Consider the following 24,516-nt stretch of genomic DNA (forward strand, 5'->3'; position numbering starts at 1 on the left):
TACCCTGTGCTCAGTTTATGTCTCGTGGTGAGCATTTGTGTACTGTGGCGTTTTCCCCTTTGGGATGGTTTCATTTGTGTTATTTTGTGAATTCTAAATAAAGAACCCCATCTGCCTGCACTTGAGTCTTCGCCTCTTCCGTACCGTGACCGTAACCATCAACGCGCTGGTAATGTTTAATTAAATTGACAGTGCATGTTTTATACCGCAGTAAAGATAGTGCACTGCAGATTTATGGCCAAACGATATCTGCAAGCTATCATAGACATGCAAATAATTTCACATGTCACTCTTCATGATTTGTAAATTCATGTGACACTGTCCTCCGGTCTGAAATCAAGAATATATTCTCTGTGATGGATAGGTTTAGGGACAGGTTTCTGCAAGGGGTTTAGTGTTAGTGTTGTAAAGGGCCATAATACAGTGAGTTTTAACATTTTACAAAACATTCTTTAGTATCATTTATAAGATGTTGTATTTCAGAAATCTCCATATTTTTCACATACTATAACTATTATAAATTTGTATCTAACCTTATCTACCTCATAACTAATATATTGCATGGCGCTGCCATTAGCACAATCATTGTCCTGATTCAACTCATTTACTATCCTTATCCAGTCTTACGCAAAGCATGCTGGGAACTGGAAATCCACTGCCCAGTTTTCAAAGTTATCAATACTATTTCATTAAGTTACTATGTGATGATCACCATTATTATGTCAAAAGAAATCAACAATGTTTGTAAAAGGTTTAACTAAATCAATAAATTAGATTTCTAATTCGCAACCATGCATTTATATTAGTTGTGGTAATAGGCCTCCTAAATCACTTTTTAGAGTGCATATATCAAGTCCAAACTGCCTGATTGTTTATATTGTTGTCAGATGTAAATTATTCTATTGCCCAGCTTTAAACTGCTATACAGTATGTGGACAATTAGGCATTAAGATTTCATGAGACAATGTCAATGAATTTCTCTAAAGCTGCTTTGAAACCATGTGTATTGTGAAAAGCAATATAGAAATAAAATTGTCTTCCACTGGCACTTTCACAAAAAAAAAAAAACCTTTATTGGCATACATCTTATTACTTATTTAAAATGTAATAAAAAAGTAAGCCTATACTACATTTGCTTTTGTCAAGTCATCTTAAAAAATGCATTATACCAATTTTCCTCTTCTAATGAGCTTCAAAAAAAATTTTCACCATCACAAGACATTTTATGTTTTTATTAGCCCTTTAAACAGGCCAATGAAAAAGAAATCCTCTGATACCATGAGTAAACATATTCCACCTTTTTTTTCATCTTTGAAATAGCACTTGTGCATCTGTCAGCCAAATTATGTGGCATCAATAATGGTTCTCTTTTGAATGTTTGGACAGATTAATTTAATATCACCATTTATTTTATTGCATTTTGCTGCTTTGTATAAAATGCTACACTAAATGATGTTGACTAGCAGGCAGGTTGTTACTCAGCAGTTGTGAACTTGATGTATCAGCATGAGCAAATATCTAATGCTACTACAAGAATAATACTGGTCCACCGTGGACACACAAGCATAAGCATGTGCCTAGAACAGTGTTTCCCAATCGGGGTGCCGTCTGTCGAGAGCAGGGGTGCCCTGTAAAAAAATCATTTTTTAATATTTCTAAATTGCTAAAATGTTCAAAAAAGCATCTATTATATATATCCATTTCTGATATCGCCAATAATTAGAGATGCACCGAAATTTCGGCTGCCGAAAATTAGTTCACCGCTCAGGTTTCACTTTCAGTGGTGTGACGCTCTGCGTATTATCCCGCTCTATGCGTGTGAGCTCCGCTCAGTCGCTCCACTCGTATACTGCTCATGCTCATCGGAACAGCAAAGTCCACTCAAAAATTGAGCCGACAGGAAACATGGATGTAGTGCAGTATTGTTTCTGTCTGCAATAGCCCTACTGTGTAACATGGTGTGGTATATGGGCAACTCTGGTAACACTGCCCTCTCATTCATTGATCTGCTAACCGCTGCGTTATGCTCATGTGTTCTGATAATAATAGCTTTCTAGGACTAAACATTATTTGGATAATTGGTAAAAAATAAAAAAAAAAGGTTAAATATCTGAACCCTACTGTTAGACCTACCTGAAAAACTAAAAAGCAATTTATTTAATTCGAAGGCCTCTCGTTATTTTTTTATTTGTGCTATCATTATTAATTTCTTTATTTGTTCTTATTTTATTACTGACTGCTTGCTTAATTTTTATTCAATTCAAAGTTTGAAATCAAGCTATCTCGTGCTACTGCACCAAAATTACCCCACTGTAAAATAAAAAAAACACTGAGTGAGTAAAAATTTGTGCAATAGCTAGTTATAATGGTAATTAAATAATGTTTACATATGTATAAAAGCCTACATTAAAATCTGTCATATAAATTGGTCTCTTCATTAGAAATTAGTCTACAGATTGCCACCATTGATGGACAAATTTTTTTAATAATATTAAAAATATCTGTATGACATTATATTCTGCAGTTCTTCCCTGTTGTACCGAATATCTATAATATTCAGATTATCATATCGAAGTTAGAAATTCAAATATTGTGACAATTAATTGTGTAGGGTGCCACAAGTTTGTTAAAATTTCCAAAGGGTGCCGCGACTAAAAAAAGGTTGGGAAACACTGGTCTAGAATGCACATGCATACAGTATATCCAGCCCTAAGTGTCTTGATCAGAGCAGCTAGAACAGTTCACCATCATGCCACAAGAGGACTGTCTTGTTCTCAGATTTCTTGTCTGACCAGTGTTCTATTTTATTGTGTGTGTGTGTGTGTGTGTGTGTGTGTGTGTGTGTGTGAGTGTGTGTGTGTGTGAGCGTGTGTGTGTGTGTGTGTGTGTGTGTGGAGTGAGTGAGTGAGTGTGTGTGTGTGTGTGTGAGTGAGTGAGTGAGTATGTGTGTGTGAGTGTGTGAGTGAGTGAGTGAGTGTGTGTGTGTTTTATCACAGCATATAAATCTGCTTATCAAGTGTGCCTGGAATGTAAAATAAAATTTATTAATTAAATAAACAAACAAACAAATAAATACATACATATATAAATAAATAAAGTTGATAAAAGATATTCTCTCCCAGACAGTGTACATTTCAATCCAAAACCGTAAATTTGCTGGTTTTCAATAATAATTTTATTAAAAACGGCATTAAAATATTTGATCAGTTGACAAAAATACAAGCAATTTTTTATATATATATATACAAATACAAAAATTACATTATATGAATTTAAATTGACAAGAAAAAATAAACCATTCTGTTAGAACGGTTAGGAGTCATAAAACCACAAAACAGGAGCTTCTGGAATATTGCCATTCTTTTTTAAATGTACTTGTATTCTCTGTAAGGTGTTGTCAAAACGCTCATAATACTCCACTACTGGTCACCTGCCTTGAAAAATATCTTGTAAATTACAGTAACACTAGTCTGTTTTAGCATGCATTAACAATCCTAGCTTGAAATTAGCATGTACATGTCTCCTGAACAAATGCTACATTTTGGTTGACATCTTCTTGTGCAGAAAATTAGCTATAAACAAAGAAATTATTATTAATATATATATATATATATATATATATATAGTGTAATTTTTTTCTCTATTATTGTGTTCAGCATGCAACTATAAATAATCTTTAACTGAAACGACATATGCAAAAACTGTAAGCAAGTTTTTTCTCTATACCTCTATTGATGTGCACATCAGAAAATCTGCCCCTCCGTCTATCACATATTAATCCAAAATCACCGAAAACACATCCACTGCCATCTTTACCATTTCCACACTCTATTTTGTTTAAATTTCACAAAAATCAAATCTGGAAACATGCTGGCGTCCTCTGAGCTTTTCATCCAGAAAGTAAGGCTTCTAACTACAGTATGCTAAATTTGTAACACTGTATTTCTTACTGTGTGGTAATGCACTTACTCCTTGGATTTTTGGTGATATTCCACAATTTTCATCTGAAGGCCTGGTTCAGTTACGTGGTTGGGAGTTGAACTCATTGCAGATGTTGTGAATAATCTTTGGTACATACTTGTAGAGGTTGTCAAACTCATCCACAAAGAAAGAGTGGTCTCTGTCGGGGTCGGTGGCGATGTATTCCAGCTCGTCCTGTATGGCCCAGACTATACCAATGGAGTACGCGATCACACCTGGTGCATGAGATATGGGAGAGTACAATACTTCAAAAATGTAGGCAGCGCTGGTCTGAAAGTCAACTTCCATCACATCTGTAGACACTACAGACACCATAAATACATCCTCTAAAAGAGGTACTTTTATCATTGAATTTCTAGCTACGGTGTATTCTGCCGTTTAATGTGATTTATTCATGTTTCTGGATCTACATCCTGGAACAACATTCCTATAGAGCAGTCACTGACTGCTCCAGAAACGACCACAGGTGCTGACCTAGGGACCTACTGCGTTCCACCGCACTCACCTTTACGATGTACCGCCAGCGCCGGGGCCCTCACGTCATCGTAGGAGCGTCCGTCCGTGATGACAATCATGATCTTGCGCTTGTTGGGTTTGGATTTGCTGAAGAGTTGATCTGCAGCAAATGTGATGGCAGCTCCCGTGCTGGTACCTCCGCTCCAGTAGTTTATACGCTTGATAGCATTCAGCAGATCAGCTTTGTTGTTGTGTTGACCAAAAGCAAACTCAAGCCTCTGCTCATACGTGTACTGTATGATTCCTACACGCGTATCCGTGTCCGAGATCTCAAATTCCTGCGTCACGTTTGAGACGAACTGGAGCACGGTGCGGAAGTTTCCGGTTCCCACGCTGCTGGAGCCGTCGATGACGAAGGCAATGTCGTTGGCGTTAAGGCAGGTCTTACTGCACACCAGGCGGTCTGTGTCGCACACACGCTTCACCAGAGACTGCACTTCTTTGCGCAAGGCGAACCAGCTTGAGATAGAGAGCGAGAAGAAGCCATTGGTTCTGCACACTGCCTACAGACCAAAACAAGAAATAAAGTTCCCTCTGTGGCCCCAAATTGCCATGAAATTCCGGTATGTGTACACCCCACCTTAATCAATATTGATACCTTGTCAACAAAGTTGGTCTCCATCACGTTCTGTTTTTCATTCTCATCTGGGCCCTCGATGGTGACAAAGAAGATGTTGATGCCTGACTCTCTGGCCAGACGTGAGGCCTCCTCCACTTTGTCAGTGGGCCAGCCGTCCACCAGAACCACAGCCACATTGGGTGCCCCACCTCTGTTCCCATTAGCATCACTGAAGAAATGCTTGTTGATGTAGGAGATGGCCTTCCCTTAAAGGACCACAGAGCCAGAGTCAGAACAAAACAGCTACAGTTCCATCAGCCTTCCTCCCTGAAAACCCACTCTGCTGTTTCAATTGCAGCACTGTTTCGTGTCCAGTCTCTGCCCTGAAATGCTTTCCTTAAATGCTTCCAGGACTTCAGGAAAAGGCAAGAGTGCAGCACGCCACTGCTGAAAACTATCAATGCAGCAGTTACTAAAAATGCAAAGCGTCTCTTTATCTTTGTTTCCACCACTTTTAAATGTCCGTAGTTATTGAAATGCCACATGAAATGGACCCAAATGAGTACTGGGGAATGTAAGGCACACCTAAAACCTTTTGAATGTTGCTGCATTAAGGTTGCTAAAACTTACATGACTTTTGCCCAGATTTTTGCCACGTTTTACAGTCTGCACGAGTCAATGCTGGTTACAATGCTCTGCAGACTTTGGTCAGTCAAAGTTGACTGATTTCAGGTAAAATTATGTAGTATATGATGGATAAAGATTGTTTAGTGTATGAATTTTTCGTTTTTTTCCCCCTTTTACAAAAGCCAGCAAATGTATGATGTCTAGTGTTTTAAAAAAATCATGTAGTATCTTCCAGCTTTTGATCAAGTGTCTGTCTCTTTACTAACGTTCACTTTTCACTATCATTTATGCTTAATGTATTTTAATCAGCCAGTGTTTTGGTGATTTTTAGTGGATGTATCAAGTTAGATATTGCGCATGTCTTTAGTGCCCAAATAGTTTTTGGGGTCTCCAGCCCTCAGGGATTTCAGAGTCCAAACAAACAGGTTTGTGTAAATCATATACAGAAGATGAAGTGCTACGGTACTGATTTAACATCATCCAACCAGATAATGTTGTGTCCTCAGGCTATCTTTGACTTTATAGCTCTGCTAGAGAGGGCAGCTGCTTTTTTACAGGATTCCACTGTTATATTAAAGTGAGACACTATCTATAACACAAACCATACAACCAATGTGAAAAGTAATCTCTAGGTTGGATAAACCTCAGGCATTTGGTCAGCTTGCACAACAACACCACAGAGTGGCACCAGCCCTGTAATTTAGCCACAGTTGCCAGCTCAGATTTAGATCTAATTTGGAACTGAGATGTGCAAACAGGGTGAAATTCAGTGACACCATGTGACGACTTCTGCTCTTTGGCCTTTAGGGTATAGTCTAGGGTTATTCACTCACCTACATTGGACAGACCGCCCTTCTGGACTATTTTGCTGATGGCCGTCTTCAGATCCTTGGAGCTGGAGAACTGTTTTAGACTGAATTCTGTGACTGGATCATCCCTGGATCAGAAATAAAATGTTGACACGTTATATCAGGGTGATCTACGTGTACATGTATGTTTTGGTACGTTGGGTACATACTAAAATGCATAATATGAATGTAATTAAAAAGCATGGAGCTTAATTTAGAGATGTGCAAATGTGCCACTATAGATTACTGAGTTCATTGAATAATATATCTAAATTAAATCATGCTATAAGTTCCTTAAATTCAAAATTGTACGATCACCGAAGGATTCATACACATGTGATGTTCTTGTGTAAATGTGTTTTAATTTTAGACAATGTCAGTATAGTGATACTCTATGTTTCAGTGGATATCCAAATGAGTGAAAATGTATGTATGCCAAAAAACTAATTTTACATATGAATATCTACCAAAACTATAATGTTGGTTTTATGTGACAGTCCCTCACTTGTTCTTATTAGTATTTGAGTGTTTTCTGGCACTGGGACACACTATTACCCGTATTGAATGATGCCCATCATGGGTCCAGCAACACCCACATTAATGACCTGAGAAACTTCCACAAGGAAGTCTTTCTGAATCTTAAAACGGCGTTTCCCAATGCTCCAGCTGCCATCCATGAGGAGTGCAATATCAACATTACAGTCTACAAAGACAAGATGAGAATAAAATCCATTAGAGTCATGAAAGGAAGTGAATACTAGTCTCATAATCAGTGACAGTTTTGAAGGAGCATGAAGGAATGTTCAGTCGTGCCCTCGTGCGCTGAAACCTGAGAGATGAGAGGATGTTACAATTACATGTCAGGAAAATCCTGTACCTTATCTATAGTACATTAAAGAACTATTTGTATATGACCATATATTATCAAGCCCAAATTTAAAATACAATTATTAGCCTATATAACTGAAAAAAGTGCTTTAATGGGGGAAAGGCTATAAGACCCTGGTACTGGATTTTGCTGATTAGGTTACTTCACTTTTGATTGCAAACCATATAATAAACATGTAATAAAGCAGGATGATGATGTGTAAATTTTTCTTATTTTGATTAAAGATCTTTTTTTTTTCATTTAGTACTGCACTTCAGAAGCTACATAAATACATACATGTTTCCCAGAAAACAAAATAAGGACAATTTACCCTGATCATCCAATTCAGAAAGTTTACACCCTTCAGCTCTTAATGCATCGTGTTGCCTTCTTGAGCATCAGTAAATGTTGAATGAAATGTAAATGTTTTCCTCAGTTTGAAAAGATGGATCTCAAAATCATACAGTCATTGTTGGAAAGGGTTCAGATATACAGAAGATGCTGGAAAACCAAAGAATGTGCAGGAGCTGGAGGATTTTTCTGAAGAACAGCAGACAGTTGAACTATTCAGGACAAACAAGGGACTCATGAACAACTATCAGAAAACAAAAAACAGTCCAAGAAATGACACAATATTAAAGATTTAAGGGTATGTAAACTTTTGAACGGGGTCATTTTTATAAATTCAGTTATTATTTTGTCTTGTGGAGTATATATACGCATCTGTTATGTGAAATAGCTTATTCAAGACACTACTAAATAAAAAATAACATGCAATTTTCATGATACCAATTTTCATGGTAATAGTGTGTTGAGGTCATAACATAGTATTGTGCAAGGAACCACGTGAAAATAAGTCTTTATTAACACTTTACTGGCCATTGACAGAGTTTTCTGGCTTCCGTGTTTTTGCCGTTTTATGGTAGGAGGTGCTATTACATATTTTCTGAAAGAGTACTCAATCTCTAGGCGAAGAAGAAGCAGAAGAAAAGTGTTGGTGTTTTACTGCTAATAGTGTTCATTTCAACTGGAAAATGCAGTGAAGTGTATGTATAGGTATGTTTTGGAGTTTTGCAAAAATGTACATATGTTCAACTGAACCTATGCTGCAAAAAAATCTAGTTAGTTGTCTCACTTGACTCGAATGGGTTTGACCCAGCAAGCAACTCTGTGACAGTAATCACAAACTAAATAATATACATCACGCAATCATTAAAAAAAAAGAAACATCTTGCATTCAGTCATAGTTTCTGAAGCAGGGCTATATAGCAGTATTGTGCACTGTGACGAAACTGTGGACTTTCATATACAAATGTGCTTGTGCCTTTGACACACCTCTGGTGTGCCTCGTATCAGATGGAGGCTTGTGGTCTTCTGGCTCAGGAGCTGAAACAGAAATCATGTACTCACGAATCAGGCCTCCGTTTTCACAAAGACACAGTGACTCACAGAGATGTTGACCCCCTCCTCACTACAGTTACACAACCAGTAACATACTCACTGGAGGTGTGCCCACATTTCACGTCTATAAGGCCTGATGTTTTGAAAAATATACAGTAAAGGTGGGGGCCTGCCAAATGCTTAATTTTTTTTCTCATCAATCCAGGCATGATTTGTATTATAGCATGTACTAAATGAGTACATATACTCTTTTTGGTGCTTGCCCCATAAATGCATTATTCCAAAATTAAATGAAAATACTTACGATACTGTCCAGAGTTATTCAGCCAGTGCTCATACTCAGTGTTATCAAGCCTTGGGTCAAGAACTGCAGAATAGAGGCAGCATTTGCAGGAACAGTTAGATCAGCATAGTGCATTATACCCATAATGCCTGTGTGAATGCGTCAGCAAAAAAAAAAGAAAGAAAGAAAGGAAAAAAACCCCCCTGACCAATCAAAGGCTGTAAAGAAGAGTACAAAACCTGTAGCTTACCACCTATTCTCTGACATTGATGAAGAAGTTAGTCATAAAGCTCCAGCTACAGCAGAAACACATGGTGCTCTGAATGTTTTTGATATCATATGGGTTGCACATTGGCATGGACTTTGATACTAACTTGAAAGCTAGTGGGATGGCCTATTTAAACTGCATAAAGGAATAAGCGCAGTGTGAAAACGAGTAGCAGATATTGTAGGAACCTGTGTACATTGATTTGATGCTATGGTGATATCAAAAACAGATATGTGCTATGCATATTATGAAGCCATAATTCAGATTTATGGGTTTCTTTTTATTCTCCTCTGGCACTACCGTGGACATATAACAACAGTACATGAAACCCTTATCTGCGGGATCACCGGTACTCATTCTGCTCTATTTATAGCCTGTGTTTGGCACAGAGTGGCTACTATCTGAACACAGAAAGTGAGGGTAGGGTCTCAGGTCATATTTTTATTAGCATTAATTATTATGTGTTTACGGATATTCACTTGGAAAAGAATAATTAAAATTAAATCATTTTAAATAATATTTAGTCTACGTTTATGTCTTCTTTATTGCTCACTTATGAGGGGTTATGTTATTGAACTGGATGATGAGACCTGCATATTGATTATGATACCTGTTGGTCTTCTGGTGCCAGAGAACCCATCAGGTCGTGCGTATGCAGGGTGCGGCCAATCTCTTCTTGCAAATGCTAAATAGGGAGATTGAGAAACTATTTACAATACTTTACATCAAATGGACTTTTAGAACTGAGACTTTAGAACAAAGTAACGTATATATAGCAAGGAAATATTTTATATTAATCTATTAATCATGTTTAGGTTTATATTTTGGTGAATTCCATTGATTCTTCCATGTTCCCATGCTTTTTATGTGTCTGTCATTCAATATATCTGTCACGTGTATATTTAGTTCTGTTTCCTTTTTTCATAGTTTTCGCTCTATAGTTTTGTTTCCTTAGTTACCAATTGCTCCACACCTGTTTCAGTTCTTCCTGATTACCTTCCCCATGTATTTAAACCCTGAGTCTTCCTCAGTTCAAGGTCTGCTATTGTTTTGTACCTATGTGGTTGTTCTGTTCTCCCAGTGGATTTAATAAAATTACTTTCTTGGACTCCTTCGTCGTGTGCTTTATACTGGATAGCCCGTGACAGAATAGTCCCTTTTGGTTTTTGTTTTTTTCCTCTCCCCGTCGAAATGGATTTACCAGCCATCCAACTTCTCTGCCTGGAGCAGATGGACCGTTCACTGGCGGACTATACTACAAACGTTTTAGATCTGGCATGCCTTACTCACTTCCCTGACCACTCACGTTGCGATTTTTCATTACACCAGTTTGAACAAGCGGTGTAAGGCACGCCAGCCAGTGGACGGTCCCAAGGAGAATTTCCCCCACTCCTGATCCAGAGCCCAGCCAGCTGTCACCATCCTGCTGCACGGAGCGTTCGTCTGAGCCCACTGCAGATGGAGAGCCCGAACCCACCACGATCAACGAGCCTGCACCTATGTATACGACAGAGCGGATCATCGCCCAGGAGCCTGAGCCTCAATTACGCTGATTCTGCCCAGCTACTTTTCTCCTGTTCCCTCCCAGCCTCCCTCTCCCTCCTCCTCTCCTAAAACCAGCCAGTTCCTCAGCCCTGTCTCCGCTGGTTCCTGTCAGTCCCTCAGCTCACCCTCAGTCAGCGCTATCTGGGTGCTCTGATTCGCCTCAGGCCTTCCAGTCTCCAGCTCTGCCTAGGTGTGAGGATCCCTCCGGCTTCGCCTTGTCCCTCCATCCCTTTGTCTCCATCTGGCTCATCCTTCCCTCCAGCTCAGATTTGGCCTCTGTCGCTCCGGCTCCACCATGGTCTACCGGATCCCCGCCTCTGCCTCGGTCGACTGAGCTGTCTGCTCCGCCTTGGCCCTCCGGAACCTCGTTGTCACCCTGGCTCTGCGGCTCTCCATCTCCATCCTGGGCTCCTTTTCCATTGGCTCTATCTCCGTCAGTCGGCCCCCTGGTGTCGCCAGCCCTACCTCCACCATTGCTCCTCCCTCCGGCGACTCCACCGTGGGCCTCTGTCCTGGCTGCGTTCTGGATCTCCACATGGCTCCTCCTGGCTCCTCCCACCGTCTACTCTGCCCTGGCTCTATGGACTGTGTCCTTTCCCTTTTGCCTGCCCTTCGTCTGCCCCTCATCCTCCTTCTGAACCCCCACCCTCACTCCCTCCTCAGTAGGACTAGTCCACGGCGCGAGGACACACCTTCCAGGAGGGGGGAGTAATGTCACATTTATATTTAGTTCTGTTTCCTTTGTAAAGGTTTTCCCTCAACTAGTTTGTTTCCTTAGTTATCAATTGCTCCACACCTGTTTCAATTCTTCCTGACTACCTTCCCCATTAAACCCCGTGTCTTCCTCAGTTCAGGGTCTGATATTGTATTGTATCTATGTGGATGTTCTGTTCTCCCTGTGGATTTATTTAAATGACTTTCTTGGACTCTACTCCTTCGTCGTGGCGCTTTATACTGGCCAGCCTGTGACAATATCATTCACCCTCAGATTCAAACAGTGTGTTCTGTCAGGTCAACTCCAGTCAGACAGTTTTGATAAAATAATCACTTTATATATCACACAAGCATTAATGGGAGTAGCCATTTTATTTTTATTTTTTTTCTGATTTTGCTAGCTGCTAATTTCATGTAATTAAAATAAAAGTAACACACAAAAAGTGACAAAAATTGTTGAGGTATGGTCTGAAGACATGAGGTTTTAAAAGTGAGAGATCAGTAAAATAAGGAACTGGTATATGTGTGTTCAGAACAAATTAGACTGGTTTAACACAATTCCAAAAGCACTGCTATTTAGTCCTGCAGCACTGGGACTTTTCACTGTTTGTATCACTCCACTTACTGTCAGTCTGTGCATCAGTCAGGTGATTTTACAGTGATTCTTTCTGCAGGTGAGTGAGTCATTGAATTATTCACTTAACCGATTTGTTCAAAACATGGAATTATTCAGAAATAAACACCACAACTGTGTGTTGCTCAGAGACACAACTGTCGATTCAGCTTTAACTTTGTTTGACAATAATAAGTGGCAATATTGTGTCTAAAAAACGATTTAAACAACGACCTGTTTATTGAACGGTTGTATTAAAGCACTGGATATTTTCTGTCTGAGATAAGTTTCAAGAATCCGCGAGGAGCATAAGAGCCTTGTTCATGCCAAATGACAGTATGCTAGTGCATGGTGTAGTCACTCATCTAAGTTGCCTTACACTTAGTATCTAATTTATAACTAGCCTTTAACTTACCTGATGTCACTCTAGTAAGCTGGTAAAGCTGTAAGTAAATATAATCAAGATGTACTTGATATTTATTTATTGTCAAGTATGATCTGGGCATGATTACTAGGGAGCCTTGCTATGTCTAAAGGTGCTAATTTCAGACAAAGCTTTACCCGATCCCTCTAATCAAAAAGAGCATTGGACTTTCAATTGTGTTGTTTGATATGTATCAGCACACATGCAAAGACATCTGCAATTACTTACTGGGATTAGACTGCGCCGTGTGCTGCTTCCTCTCAGACTGCGGCTGTACCCGACTGAAAACTGCTTAACAATGTTAAACAGATGTAAAAATATCCAAGAGAGAAGAAAGGAAAAGCTCATGCCTGCATCGCAGCTGCTACAGAATGATGTCTGAATTGAATGAATGAGTCATGCAAAGCTGAAGCTGAGGAAACATGTGACTGTCTTCGGATCGTGATGCCCGTCTCTGGCCTGTGCACACCTGCTGTCAAAATACATACACATTCAAGAGAAGCCACATGGAAAGTCTGAGCTGATCTACCAACGTGATATACTAAGAACTGTGCCTTTCGTATATGCAAAACAGCATGTTCTGTCTTTGGGGATAGTAAGTGCTCCTTGTCTTCAACTATTAATTGTGGAAAACAGGAATTATATCGTCACCAACAGAGCAGGATACACTGAGGTAATTTCCACAACAGAGGTTGATTTACAGGTAATGTGTGAAACAAGCAATGTCAACAGGTAAGTCAATGAGTCCAGAGAATTTCATCAAACTTAGCTTAGATGGTAATAGTCTTTCTATCTTGCAGGTGCAGGATAGTGCAACAGGTAACCATGAAGACAGACGAAGACAAAAGACAGGACAATCCACGGGTAAGAGTTTCTAGTGAGGAGTTAGGTAAATAATCACAGAGTAATGAAAATCTCTGATTTAGATCAAATTGGTGTTGGATGAATGTGGCTATTGTGGTTCACAGTCATAGCGCCACCATCTGGTAGAAGGAAGTGTGACATATACAGATTTTGAAACAGTTTTATATTTGGATTGAAGAAACAAACACATACAAGAGAGGAATAGCTAGGAATAATGGAGGAAAACAGCAAGTGAGGTCAACACCACTCATCTAGCTCAGGAGGATACAAACAATCACCAGCAAAACCTTATACCTGTTCACTTTTAAAAAGTACTAGAGTACAACAAACCTTAAACACAGCAGGCAAGCATCACAAGACAGGACACACAGTCAGATAATAGGAGTGTGGTTTACCTGTGTTTGTGCGAGGTGAAAACCTATTGGCATAGACGGAGCTGCCTCTAAATGCTTTAGACAAATGTAATGGTTAGAATTTAGAGCTTGTGTTACTGACAGAGGATGTGAGGACTACAGACAGTGTCAAAGTAAAACATACCTTGTGTAGGACCCTTTCCTTGGGCGCTCTGGGACTGTCCTACTGCAGTATTTAGAGAAAACAAATATTGAAGCACAAGATATATTCGGTTTCTTTTTCAGCTGTAACAGCAACCTTAAAGTCAACATAAAATCCTGGTCTTACTATGCAGGACTCATCAGTGAATGTTATTCTAAAAAAGTGAAAAAATAAATAAATTAATTAAAATTCTTAAACCTTCATCAAAATATGGTAATATATTCTGCCTTTGAACCAACCTTTGCTCCAACCACTTTACAATTGTCACCTTACAATTTTATTTTCATTGAATATCTTTGTTATACTCAGAAATACATCATAGTGTGGAAGTAAAATGCTGTTTCATGCTGACTTTAAAATGAATTAGACTAAAACAAGGGATTCACAGGCCAACACCATCAAACACCCCAAAAACACAGACGGATGCTACAAAAACAAAGAACCAAAGGAAAACTGCAAAAGACCATTAGTTCTGTAAACCACTAAAAACACACCCAGAGGGCCCTGAATAATATTATATGACAGCAGACAGCAGCCACAAGAACACACATGCCACGTGAGGGAGGCTTCAACATGCCTGCTTGACTTACGTGCAACAGAGCTGAAATACGGGTAACTGCTGCCTAGATCAGACACAAAGAGGTTGCTTTAGAAACAGAGAAAGGAAAGAGGACGGATAGAGAGGGAACCTGATCCATATCGTCCAGACAGGATGCTCATTTCAATAGAATACTGAAAAACTGACCCAAGAACAAATAGATAAAAAGCATGGCATTGATTTTACTATTATAAACTATGATTCTTTCAATTAATTAAGGCATCAGATATATAAAAGACTGTCTCACCTGCCTCGCGGACTTTAATAACAGTGACCCGTGGCGTGGCTGATGTGGTAATGGGTGGGGCTGTGGCGATGGGTGTGGTTGTGGGCAGGGCTGCAGTGGAGCTCGGCTCTGTCGCTGGTGACACTGTGGAGTATGACGGGTCTTTGGGATCATTTTAGGAAAACATGAATGGATGATGAGCTGCTACTGGACAGTGACAATCTGGAAGATTGTGAACATGGATCCACAGATGGGACCTCCTTAGACATACTTTCCACTTTTTGTTTTTAGAAGATCTAAGATTGGAAGTTTGAGCTACACTGGTAGAATCTAACTGCCAGGGATCTTGTTCTCATATTAGCTAGATCTCTTGGTCTACTCAGAATTTCATGCACCATTTGACAAAATAAGTAAATAAATAAATAAAATAATAAACTATTATTTAGCTGCTTTAAAGGCAATGATATTTACTTAAGGAAATGCAAATATTCATTAATTATTTACCAATGGTTCTTTTATTTTAACTCTTTTTTTCATTACACAATATTTACATATCACCCCATGCCACACATACTACATTAACCCTAATTTATGAGCGCAACATTTACATGTATGTATTTGGGAGATGCTTTCATCCTTGTATCCTACTACTTGCTTTTAGCTATTATGCATTCCCTGGGAATTTAACCCATGATCTTGGCATTGCTAGTTTGAGTTAGAGGAAAGGCTTAATGACATAAAAACACTTTTATGAGCATTACTAGCTGGCTAAAACCGATTACCTGTTTTCACTGTGGTGGATCTTGATAGTACAAAGACCAGAGTGGATGCGTAGATTACCCCCTTCTTTGGTTTACCCACTGACACATAAATATAAATCCTATATTTACATCTATTACACCTAAAGTACATCTCATATGAAATTACTGTGTCTTAATATTGTGTTGGCATATTTCTCAATTTTTCAATGCTATACGGAGCCTGTTTGCAAATAGATGTAGTTGTTTTCCAACAGTGTTTGTTCAGGGTAAGGTCTACACTACCTGAGACAGAAAAGGATTCTCTCCAGTTGGGTAAGGACAGAGAGCGGACACCGTTGGCAAAGCTACCCTTGTAGATCGCCTGTCCTGCCATCTTCATCACAATTACCTTTCCTCCAGAGTTAGTGATGGCTCCGCTGACAACAAAATAATAGCAAAAACACCATGCATGTGAGATGTATTTACCTACGAGATCTGTAGTGATTTGGGTAGCTTTAGTAGCTTAGAGTGAATACTGAGTTAAAAATGCTAGAAATAAGTAAGAATGCTATATGCTGTGCATTGGCTGAATCAATTAAGCCGAGATATGTAACTTAAATTTAACTGAGATCCAATGGCAAAAAGGGCTTGATCACGGTGTATGAAATAAGAAAATAATCCAAAGAAAATGCATGCCATCTGCCTAAAAACTGGCTGCATATTGCTGTGTGAAATGTTGGCCAATTCTGACCAAATTATTAGAGGAACAGGAGATCATGGAGAGAGAGAGAGAGAGAGAGAGAGAGAGAGAGAGAGAGAGATCTAGGAAATGATGAGGACCAGATACCCAACAGCCAACATCTCCCACATGTGCACTGACTGATACACCACAGCAATTGATAAACTAACCCAACCTCCCCAGCCAACATTATTTGTTGAGGAGGTGCGCACATTTTGTGCAGATTTCCCTTTCATCCACCCGTGTTATTCTGATCATTTATCAAGTTTTATAGGGTCAGAACTTGACCCTTAAAGCCTTCATCTAAATTATCTTACTCTCTAAAGCCTCTCAGCATGTTGTGATTACATTTAACAATCATGAGGCCAACTCTGAAAAAAAAAAGAGAGAAACGAGAGAAAAGAGAGAGAGAGAGAGAGAGAGAGAGAGAGAGAGAGAGATCTAGGAAATGATGAGGACCAGATACCCAACAGCCAACATCTCCCACATGTGCACTGACTGATACACCACAGCAATTGATAAACTAACCCAACCTCCCCAGCCAACATTATTTGTTGAGGAGGTGCGCACATTTTGTGCAGATTTCCCTTTCATCCACCCGTGTTATTCTGATCATTTATCAAGTTTTATAGGGTCAGAACTTGACCCTTAAAGCCTTCATCTAAATTATCTTACTCTCTAAAGCCTCTCAGCATGTTGTGATTACATTTAACAATCATGAAACAGATGACTGACGATCAGACACTCACAAAGCATGGAAGGCTGTGAAAGATTTCTAAAGACATCTTCTCCCCTCCTGAGGTAGATCCATAGCATCATATACAGGATTCCCATACTCTCTGACCAATGGAATGTTCTGAAAAATCTCTGATAAAGCTGCTTGTTGCACTCCAACAACTACTAGATTTGCAAGAACCTCTGCAGTTTCAAGAGCTGGATTCATGTGGGGTAACAATTTTTGTTTGATGCACATTTTTGCAAATTTGTGCGAAGTTTGTCTCAGTTTCTTTTCAAGTAGTTAACAACTTCTGATTTCATCTAGGGAATTCAAGATTTTTCCTAATACTCATCATACATTAACACCAGGTGAACACTGGGTCTCACAGACTGCAAAATCTTTGAGCTCACCTGTGAATGGCAGCATTGCAGATACTGGATATGGAGGCAAATACACCCGTCCCATACACTTTCTCCTTGGTCTCCCTGCAGTTAGCTGGACACTTAACAATAAACTCTGGGAGACTGATCTTCCCAGCCCGCATATCACATTCTATTGCTGGCACAACTGGAAAAGCAGAGGCAATGTCAGAAGAACAAAATGTAGTGGAAAATGTCTCAAGCATGCATATTACTATCAGCATAATTATCGCAGCTACCTTGTTTTGGCTTTTTGTTCTTGCCATTGGGCTTTGCTCCACTGGAAGTCAGCAGAAATGCTAGGAACATAGATCATACAGAACATAATACAAATGCAAGTTACGACACAACATAATCCTCATGTGGACTATTTGTAAACAACTGAGAGAGGAGTAAACAACTGCTTGAGCAGGTACAAATGCAATAAAAACCTGCATTAATTCACAAGTGAGTGAATGACAAGATCACAGAGCTAATGTACACCCAATACCTAAACTTAACAACTATCTTACTAACTATTAATAAGCAGCAAATTAGAAGTTTATTGAGGCAAAAGTCATAGTTAATGGTTTGTTAATAGCGAAAATTGGACCTTAAATGTGAATCAAAGTGAATAAAACCAACAAAAAACATGTATTTATTTATTTATTTACAAACAAACAAACCTACCTACCTACAAAGACAGCAGTGAGAGCTGGTCTACTCATCTTGAGCTCCACAGCAAGAGTGTAAATCTGGCCAGATGTTCTCTTAAGCCTCTGTATTGCTTCCTGTAATCCAACAGGGGAAAAAAGCATTGATACATTTACAGACACATACAAATATAAAATGTGTTTCTTTGACTCAAATCCATAGAGTATATGTGTAAGCTAAATGATATGCTGTTTTGGGACATGGATGAGAAGTAGAAAAGTAGTAGAATAACACCCTCCACAGTTAGTCCACAAGAGCAGTTTGCATGACTGATTCACATTTTACCATAAACAATGGCAAAAAAAAGCAAGCCTTGTGAGGTCAATGAGACTAGCACATTTACATTTACATTTAGTCATTTAGCAGACGCTTTTATCCAAAGTGACTTACAAATGAGGACAATAAAAGCAGTCAAAACTAACAAAAGAGCAAAAATATATAAGTGCAAATGACAATTCTCAGTTAGCCTAACGCAGTACACGTAGCAAGGTGTATATATTATACACACACACACACAAAGAAAAACAAGTAAATAGAATAGGAAAAAATAGAAAGCTAGTGTTTGTTTGTATTTGGTTGTTTAAAAATTTTGTAAAAATAATAAAAAAGAAGATAATTATAGATAAAGTAGAATTAAAATAGAATAGAAAGTGTTAGAGTTAGAAGGTTAAATAAAGGTGGAACAGATGTGTTTTTAGTTATTTCTTGAAGATGGTTAAGGACTCAGCTGCTCGGACTGATTTGGGCAGGTCATTCCACCAGGAGGGAACAGTTAATGAAAAAGTCAGTGAAAGTGATTTTGTGCCTTGTTTCTGAATGACAGGACCTAGTGATGCCATGTAGACAGAGAAGAGAAGTGGTCCAAGTACTGAGCCCTGAGGCACCCCAGTAGCTAGATGTTGCGACTTGGACACCTCACCTCTCCAAGATTCCTTGAAGGACCTATCTGAGAGGTAAGACTCAAACCAATGGCGTGCGGTTCCTGAGATGCCATTTTCCAATAGGGTTGACCGGAGAATCTGGTGGTTCACCGTATCAAAAGCAGCAGACAGATCCAGCAAAATAAGTATAGAAGATTTGGAAGCCGCTCTTGCCAGTCTTAGGGCTTCAACAACTGAAAGCAAGGCAGTGTAACAAAGCACAATGTTAAGACCATCTTCAACTGGCTTTCTCTAAACCAGTAAACTAGTCTGGTTACAGGAAATACAATGAAAGATATCTCATGAGATCATGCTATTTTAAATTCCCTATTTTAGGCATCCAGATTTTGTGCTCCATTCAAGGTGTATTTTTGTACACTGGTCCTGGATGCAACTGGTTTCTTAATGGCAGCTCTGCCTAAACCCTGGTTTTATGAAGCTCTCTGGATATTTTACAGCTCACAATTGCTCTACACACACTTCCAACCACTTCAGGGAAACAAGTCTAACCCACTGCAAAATGAAAGCTAGCATGGCAGAGTAGTCATTCTCATTACATCATTGCAGGCAGCATCCACATTGTCTCTGAACTCAACCCTGTCTGCAGCCAGGTCCCACTGCCAGAGATCACGGGCCTGATTTACTAAAAGCCATACTATATCCCAAACCATACTCTACTGACAGATATGTGGAAAAAAATGTTGGTACTAAATTTTTTTTAATTTATTTTTTTTGTAATGTAAGTATATAGTAGTTTAAGACACCTAATATAGCTTAGTACAATTCTTATACCTCCTAAACCAGTGGAAATTTACATAATTGATCTTCAATCTTGAATGACTCTCATATCTGTCTTTAATTCATGGATCTCTCCTAATGAGCTGATGATCTGAATCAGGTGTGTTAAATAAGGGAGACATACCAAATTTGCAGAGCGGTGGGTCCCCAGAACCAGGATTGAAAACCACTGGTTTATGTCCTTCTGTTTATTTCCAGCTTTCCGATTCTCTCAGGTTCTGTTAGAACTGTAATTCATCGACATGGATAAAACAATAACCACAGCCCGTTTGCAAAGTGTGTTCAACCTATTGATTGATTGATTGTACAGCTGTCCACTGTACATTGCAGATCCCATCGCGATTGCAATGACCGTTAAATGCGCTACTAGTAGAGACCTAGGTGCTTCTGTTTCTGTTTACCCTGCTCAAAGACCCTGCTTGAATCAGCATGACCAGTTAAGAACTGACACTGATAAGCTAGTATCCTAATATGTACATCAGTATAAATGAGGCTTCACCTGTATATTTCTGTGCTTGAAGCAACCTTTGTAGGAAATCCGCATGGAATGTATCTGGTTGCCATGACAACTTCAGACACACCCTCCCCACTAACTGCACCACTGTCCCCACCACTTTCTGATGCCCAAAGGCCCTTTCTGGGCCCCAAAACAGGCAGAGTCTGTCTCATTAACCGCCACAATGACATACCTCACTGTAAGAGTTGGATTTACAGGTGATTTAGGAACTTGTTGAACTCAAGTTGAACTCATGTTTCATGTTGTGTTTTACCCCCTATAGGAGCTTCACCACATATAGTTTTATTTTTTCTGGCGCTATAATCATTCAGTGTAACGATAACACACGGATTAGGGAGGAATATTGAGATCAATGAGCTTTTACTCTTCTTAAAGCCCAGAATGAGCGACAGTCCAAACCAATGGCCACATGGAGTCCACACATGAAAGAAAAGCTGAGACACATTCAAGCATCATAAAAGAAGTCAGGGCTGTTTTTCATCAAAGGAAACTAAACACTTTATTCATCCATCCATCAGTCCATTCTCCAAACCGCCTGTCCTCTGTAAGGTCACAGGGATGCTGCAGTCTATCCCAGTGTCTCAGGCCGAAGGACAGACGGCCAGTACACATGAAAGGATGGATTTTACCAAAACTGAATTCAAGATTCTTATCCTGTAATAAAATAATAAAACTCACTAATCTGAAGATAGGATCTACGAAAAAAAGCACAGAACAACAGCTGGCCCAATCTCATCTCTTCCCCCCCATGCTGAGTTCCTGACTCCTTACACCCTCTCCTTTCCCACAGGTCTCAGTCAGTCATGCAAATTTCACAAATCTATTGTTTCATTGTTTTTATGTGTGGTCAATATAAATACCTCAGGTGCGACTGGTAAGGTGGTTTCACTCTCGCATCAAGAATAGGCAAGAATAAACAAAACAAAACATCTTCTCATGTGGGAGGTGCCCCAATAAAGATCTTTGATAACCATTTGTTTTCATCCCCAAAACTAGGTGTGTGACCTTTTGGGTTACGAGACCCTAACAAACCAAAAGGTCTTTTAATTCTTTGTTCTGGTCTGGGTATATAAGCAAAGTGGCAAAACATTACTGGGCGATTCTGTTGCCAGAAAGTCCGTAGTATGAAGTGTGTCCACACACTTCACACTATGTATTTTTCTAAAAGTCAGGTATGCATCTTACTCTTAGATTTGTCTTTGAGAATTTGATGTCTTGTATTGATTTGATATCTTTGAATTGACTATGTAATTGGCATAATACATATTTACCTGACTGATAATAAATTGTTATATGTGATTTTTTTGAATGAACTCTCCTGAAATCATTATGACTAGTAAACTGTGAGGAGGCTTTTGTTACCGCAAATCTATGGCCAGGATAGGTCAAACTGAAGGCTTGTGAATGACAGGAGCAGTAGGCACGTCCTCAGAGACCTTCTGATTTCTGTCTATCGCCGATGTTAGCAAGTTGTACGGGAAAGGACTAAGTGAATTACACTTTTTGTCATAAGCAAGCAGTAGGCGGCAGGCAAAATAGGTATTAGTCTACCTACACCCTCTGACTAGCATCAGACTGGCGAGTTTGTGACCGTAAGATCCACGTAAGGCCAGCGTGAGACTTAAAAGAGACATTAGGTCCCCAGTGAACGGATAAGTGAAAGTATAGTGAGTCAGGAATAATCGAATATCTAAATTAATATTTGTGATCATTAAAGTTAGGCAATATTTCTAATTAAAAACTGATCACGTGAAATTGGAGTCAGATTGAACGCGGAGCTAGACAAAATTGAAACTAAGTCCTGATAAATTCAGAAGCGCAAGTTTTGTTACCGCAAATCTATGGCCAGGATAGGTCAAACTGAAGGCTTGTGAATGACAGGAGCAGTAGGCACGTCCTCAGAGACCTTCTGATTTCTGTCTATCGCCGATGTTAGCAAGGTGTAAGGGAAAGGACTAAGTGAATTACACTTTTTGTCATAAGCAAGCAGTAGGCGACAGGCAAAATAGGTATTAGTCTACCTACACCCTCTGACTAGCATCAGACTGGCGAGTTTGTGATTGTAAGGCCAGCGTGAGACTTAAGAGACATTTGGTCCCCAGTGAACGGATAATCGAATGTATTGAGTCCGGAATAATCAAATATCTAAATTAATAAACAATCAATATTTGTGATCATTAAGTTTAGGCAATATTTCTAATTAAAAACTGATCACTTGAAATTGGAGTCAGATTGAACACGGAGCTAGACAAACTGCATGTAATTGCATCTGTAATAAATTTTTGTAATTACATCTATAATTACACTGTTGACTGTCCATAAACCTGTCCCTAAACTTAACCGTATCATACCTCAAAAGTAGAACAAGCAGCTAATAAATTAGTCAAGAAAACCAAAGAATTTCTGTCAGGGCCACTATCGTCAAATATGATTGACAATTAGCATACAGTTTGGATTGGCGGTATGGTTCCGTTCTGGGCACTGGGCACGTTCATGGATAAAATAACTCATCAACATGAAAGCTTGTGTTGCTGAATTCCACCACCCAAATTAATACAAAAAAAGGTAAAATGGTTTCTGAATCATAAGACTGAACACAGCTAATTTTCAGATCAGTGGCAGCCGGTACCTTGAGCTGAAAAATTTCCTGAACAATAATGTGTTGGTCTAATAAACAGTCTAATATCCCATAATCCTCATTTAATTGATTTTCTTTCAAGTTAACTCATTCAGCTAAGTGCTACTGCAGAAAATGCAGTACCACACAAATATAAAGAACACTGAACCTGAAGGCTCAACTGAAGTTAATTTAAAGTACTGTGTACTAACATCTAAATGAATCATTTGATACAATGGAATTATTTTGTGCATACATTTTTTAGACTGTACTAATATATATATATATATATATATATATATATATATATATATATATATATATATATATTTATTTATTTTTTTATTTTTTTATTTTTTTAAAGGGGTCTGGGCACGTTCATGGAACTCCCTGCGCATCCATGCACAGGGTAGACAGAATAGAACCAACATAAATGTATTGCAGATATCGTTAAAGTTCAATAATGTTATGTACACATTTTAGAATTAGTCTGATTCAAAGGAGAATCAGAAGCTGAATCCTGACTGACAGAGGATGAGTTGGGGATGGAGGAGGGTAATTAGCTATTGAGCAATGCAAAAAACTGCTAATACTACTGTGGGACCTTATATATGAATACTTAGGTGTCGTATTCCCATAGGTTAATAGGGATCAGCTGATGCGAGCTTGACTAACGTGACCTGCCAGAACTAACGCTACGCTTGATTTCTGTCAGGACCACTATCATCAAAGATGATTGACAATTAGCATACAGTTTGGATTGGCGGTATGGTTCCGTTCTGGGCAAGAACTCCCTGCGCATCCATGCAGCCTAGCATGGATGAGAGCAGGGACAGCAGCGATAACCCCCCAAAACAAAACCATATGCTGATATCCCCCAACACAAACTGATAGCAAATCTCAAAGCCTTAAGCAACAAGCATGTTGCCCTTAACCAATGACCAATCAAATATGTTGCCAAAACCCGCATAACATGTAGCAACAAATCTGTTGCCTTTAACAGTTGACCAATGAATATGTTGCCAATACATTAAAGCTTAAGCAGTATTCTCAATAACACCAGCTAGACTTAAGAAAAACATGTTCCAATTCAACTACAGCTTTCAGAACAAGCATGTTCTGAATAACGACCGGATTGCTCTGGAACAAGCATGTTCCCAACAATACAGATATAACTTAAGAACAAGCATATTCCCAATGCGACTAAACAGCTTAAAAACAAGCATGTTCCCAATACAACTACAGCTTTCAGAACAAGCATGTTCTGAATAACGACCGGATTGCTCTGGAACAAGCATGTTCCCAACAATACAGATATAACTTAAGAACAAGCATATTCCCAATGCGACTAAACAGCTTAAAAACAAGCATGTTCCCAATACAACTACAGCTTTTAGAACAAGCATGTTCCAATAACAACCAGATAGCTCTGGGACAAACGTGTTCCCGACAATACACTATAATT

At 39.1% G+C, this 24,516-nt stretch overlaps 1 protein-coding gene across 1 annotated transcript in view; it reads right to left on the reverse strand.

Annotated features, from left to right (window-relative positions):
• Positions 1–3,667: 3,667 nt before the first annotated feature.
• The window catches only part of LOC107574396 (vitrin), a 47,583-nt gene continuing 26,734 nt past the window's right edge, over positions 3,668–24,516 (reverse strand). The window contains exons 2-12 of the mRNA XM_016260833.1: positions 18,180–18,276; positions 17,746–17,805; positions 17,498–17,654; positions 15,934–16,067; positions 15,673–15,750; positions 14,912–15,052; positions 7,087–7,234; positions 6,517–6,620; positions 5,096–5,322; positions 4,487–5,000; positions 3,668–4,196 (exon numbers count right to left, since the gene is read on the reverse strand). Of these exons, the coding sequence (XP_016116319.1) occupies positions 4,018–4,196; positions 4,487–5,000; positions 5,096–5,322; positions 6,517–6,620; positions 7,087–7,234; positions 14,912–15,052; positions 15,673–15,750; positions 15,934–16,067; positions 17,498–17,654; positions 17,746–17,805; positions 18,180–18,213 (1,776 nt within the window). The 5' untranslated portion in view covers positions 18,214–18,276 and the 3' untranslated portion in view covers positions 3,668–4,017. The remainder of the gene's footprint in view (positions 4,197–4,486; positions 5,001–5,095; positions 5,323–6,516; positions 6,621–7,086; positions 7,235–14,911; positions 15,053–15,672; positions 15,751–15,933; positions 16,068–17,497; positions 17,655–17,745; positions 17,806–18,179; positions 18,277–24,516) is intronic.

Source organism: Sinocyclocheilus grahami, unplaced genomic scaffold (genome assembly GCF_001515645.1).
Source record: "Sinocyclocheilus grahami isolate Dianchi unplaced genomic scaffold, SAMN03320097.WGS_v1.1 scaffold2210.1, whole genome shotgun sequence".
NCBI lineage: Eukaryota > Metazoa > Chordata > Actinopteri > Cypriniformes > Cyprinidae > Sinocyclocheilus > Sinocyclocheilus grahami.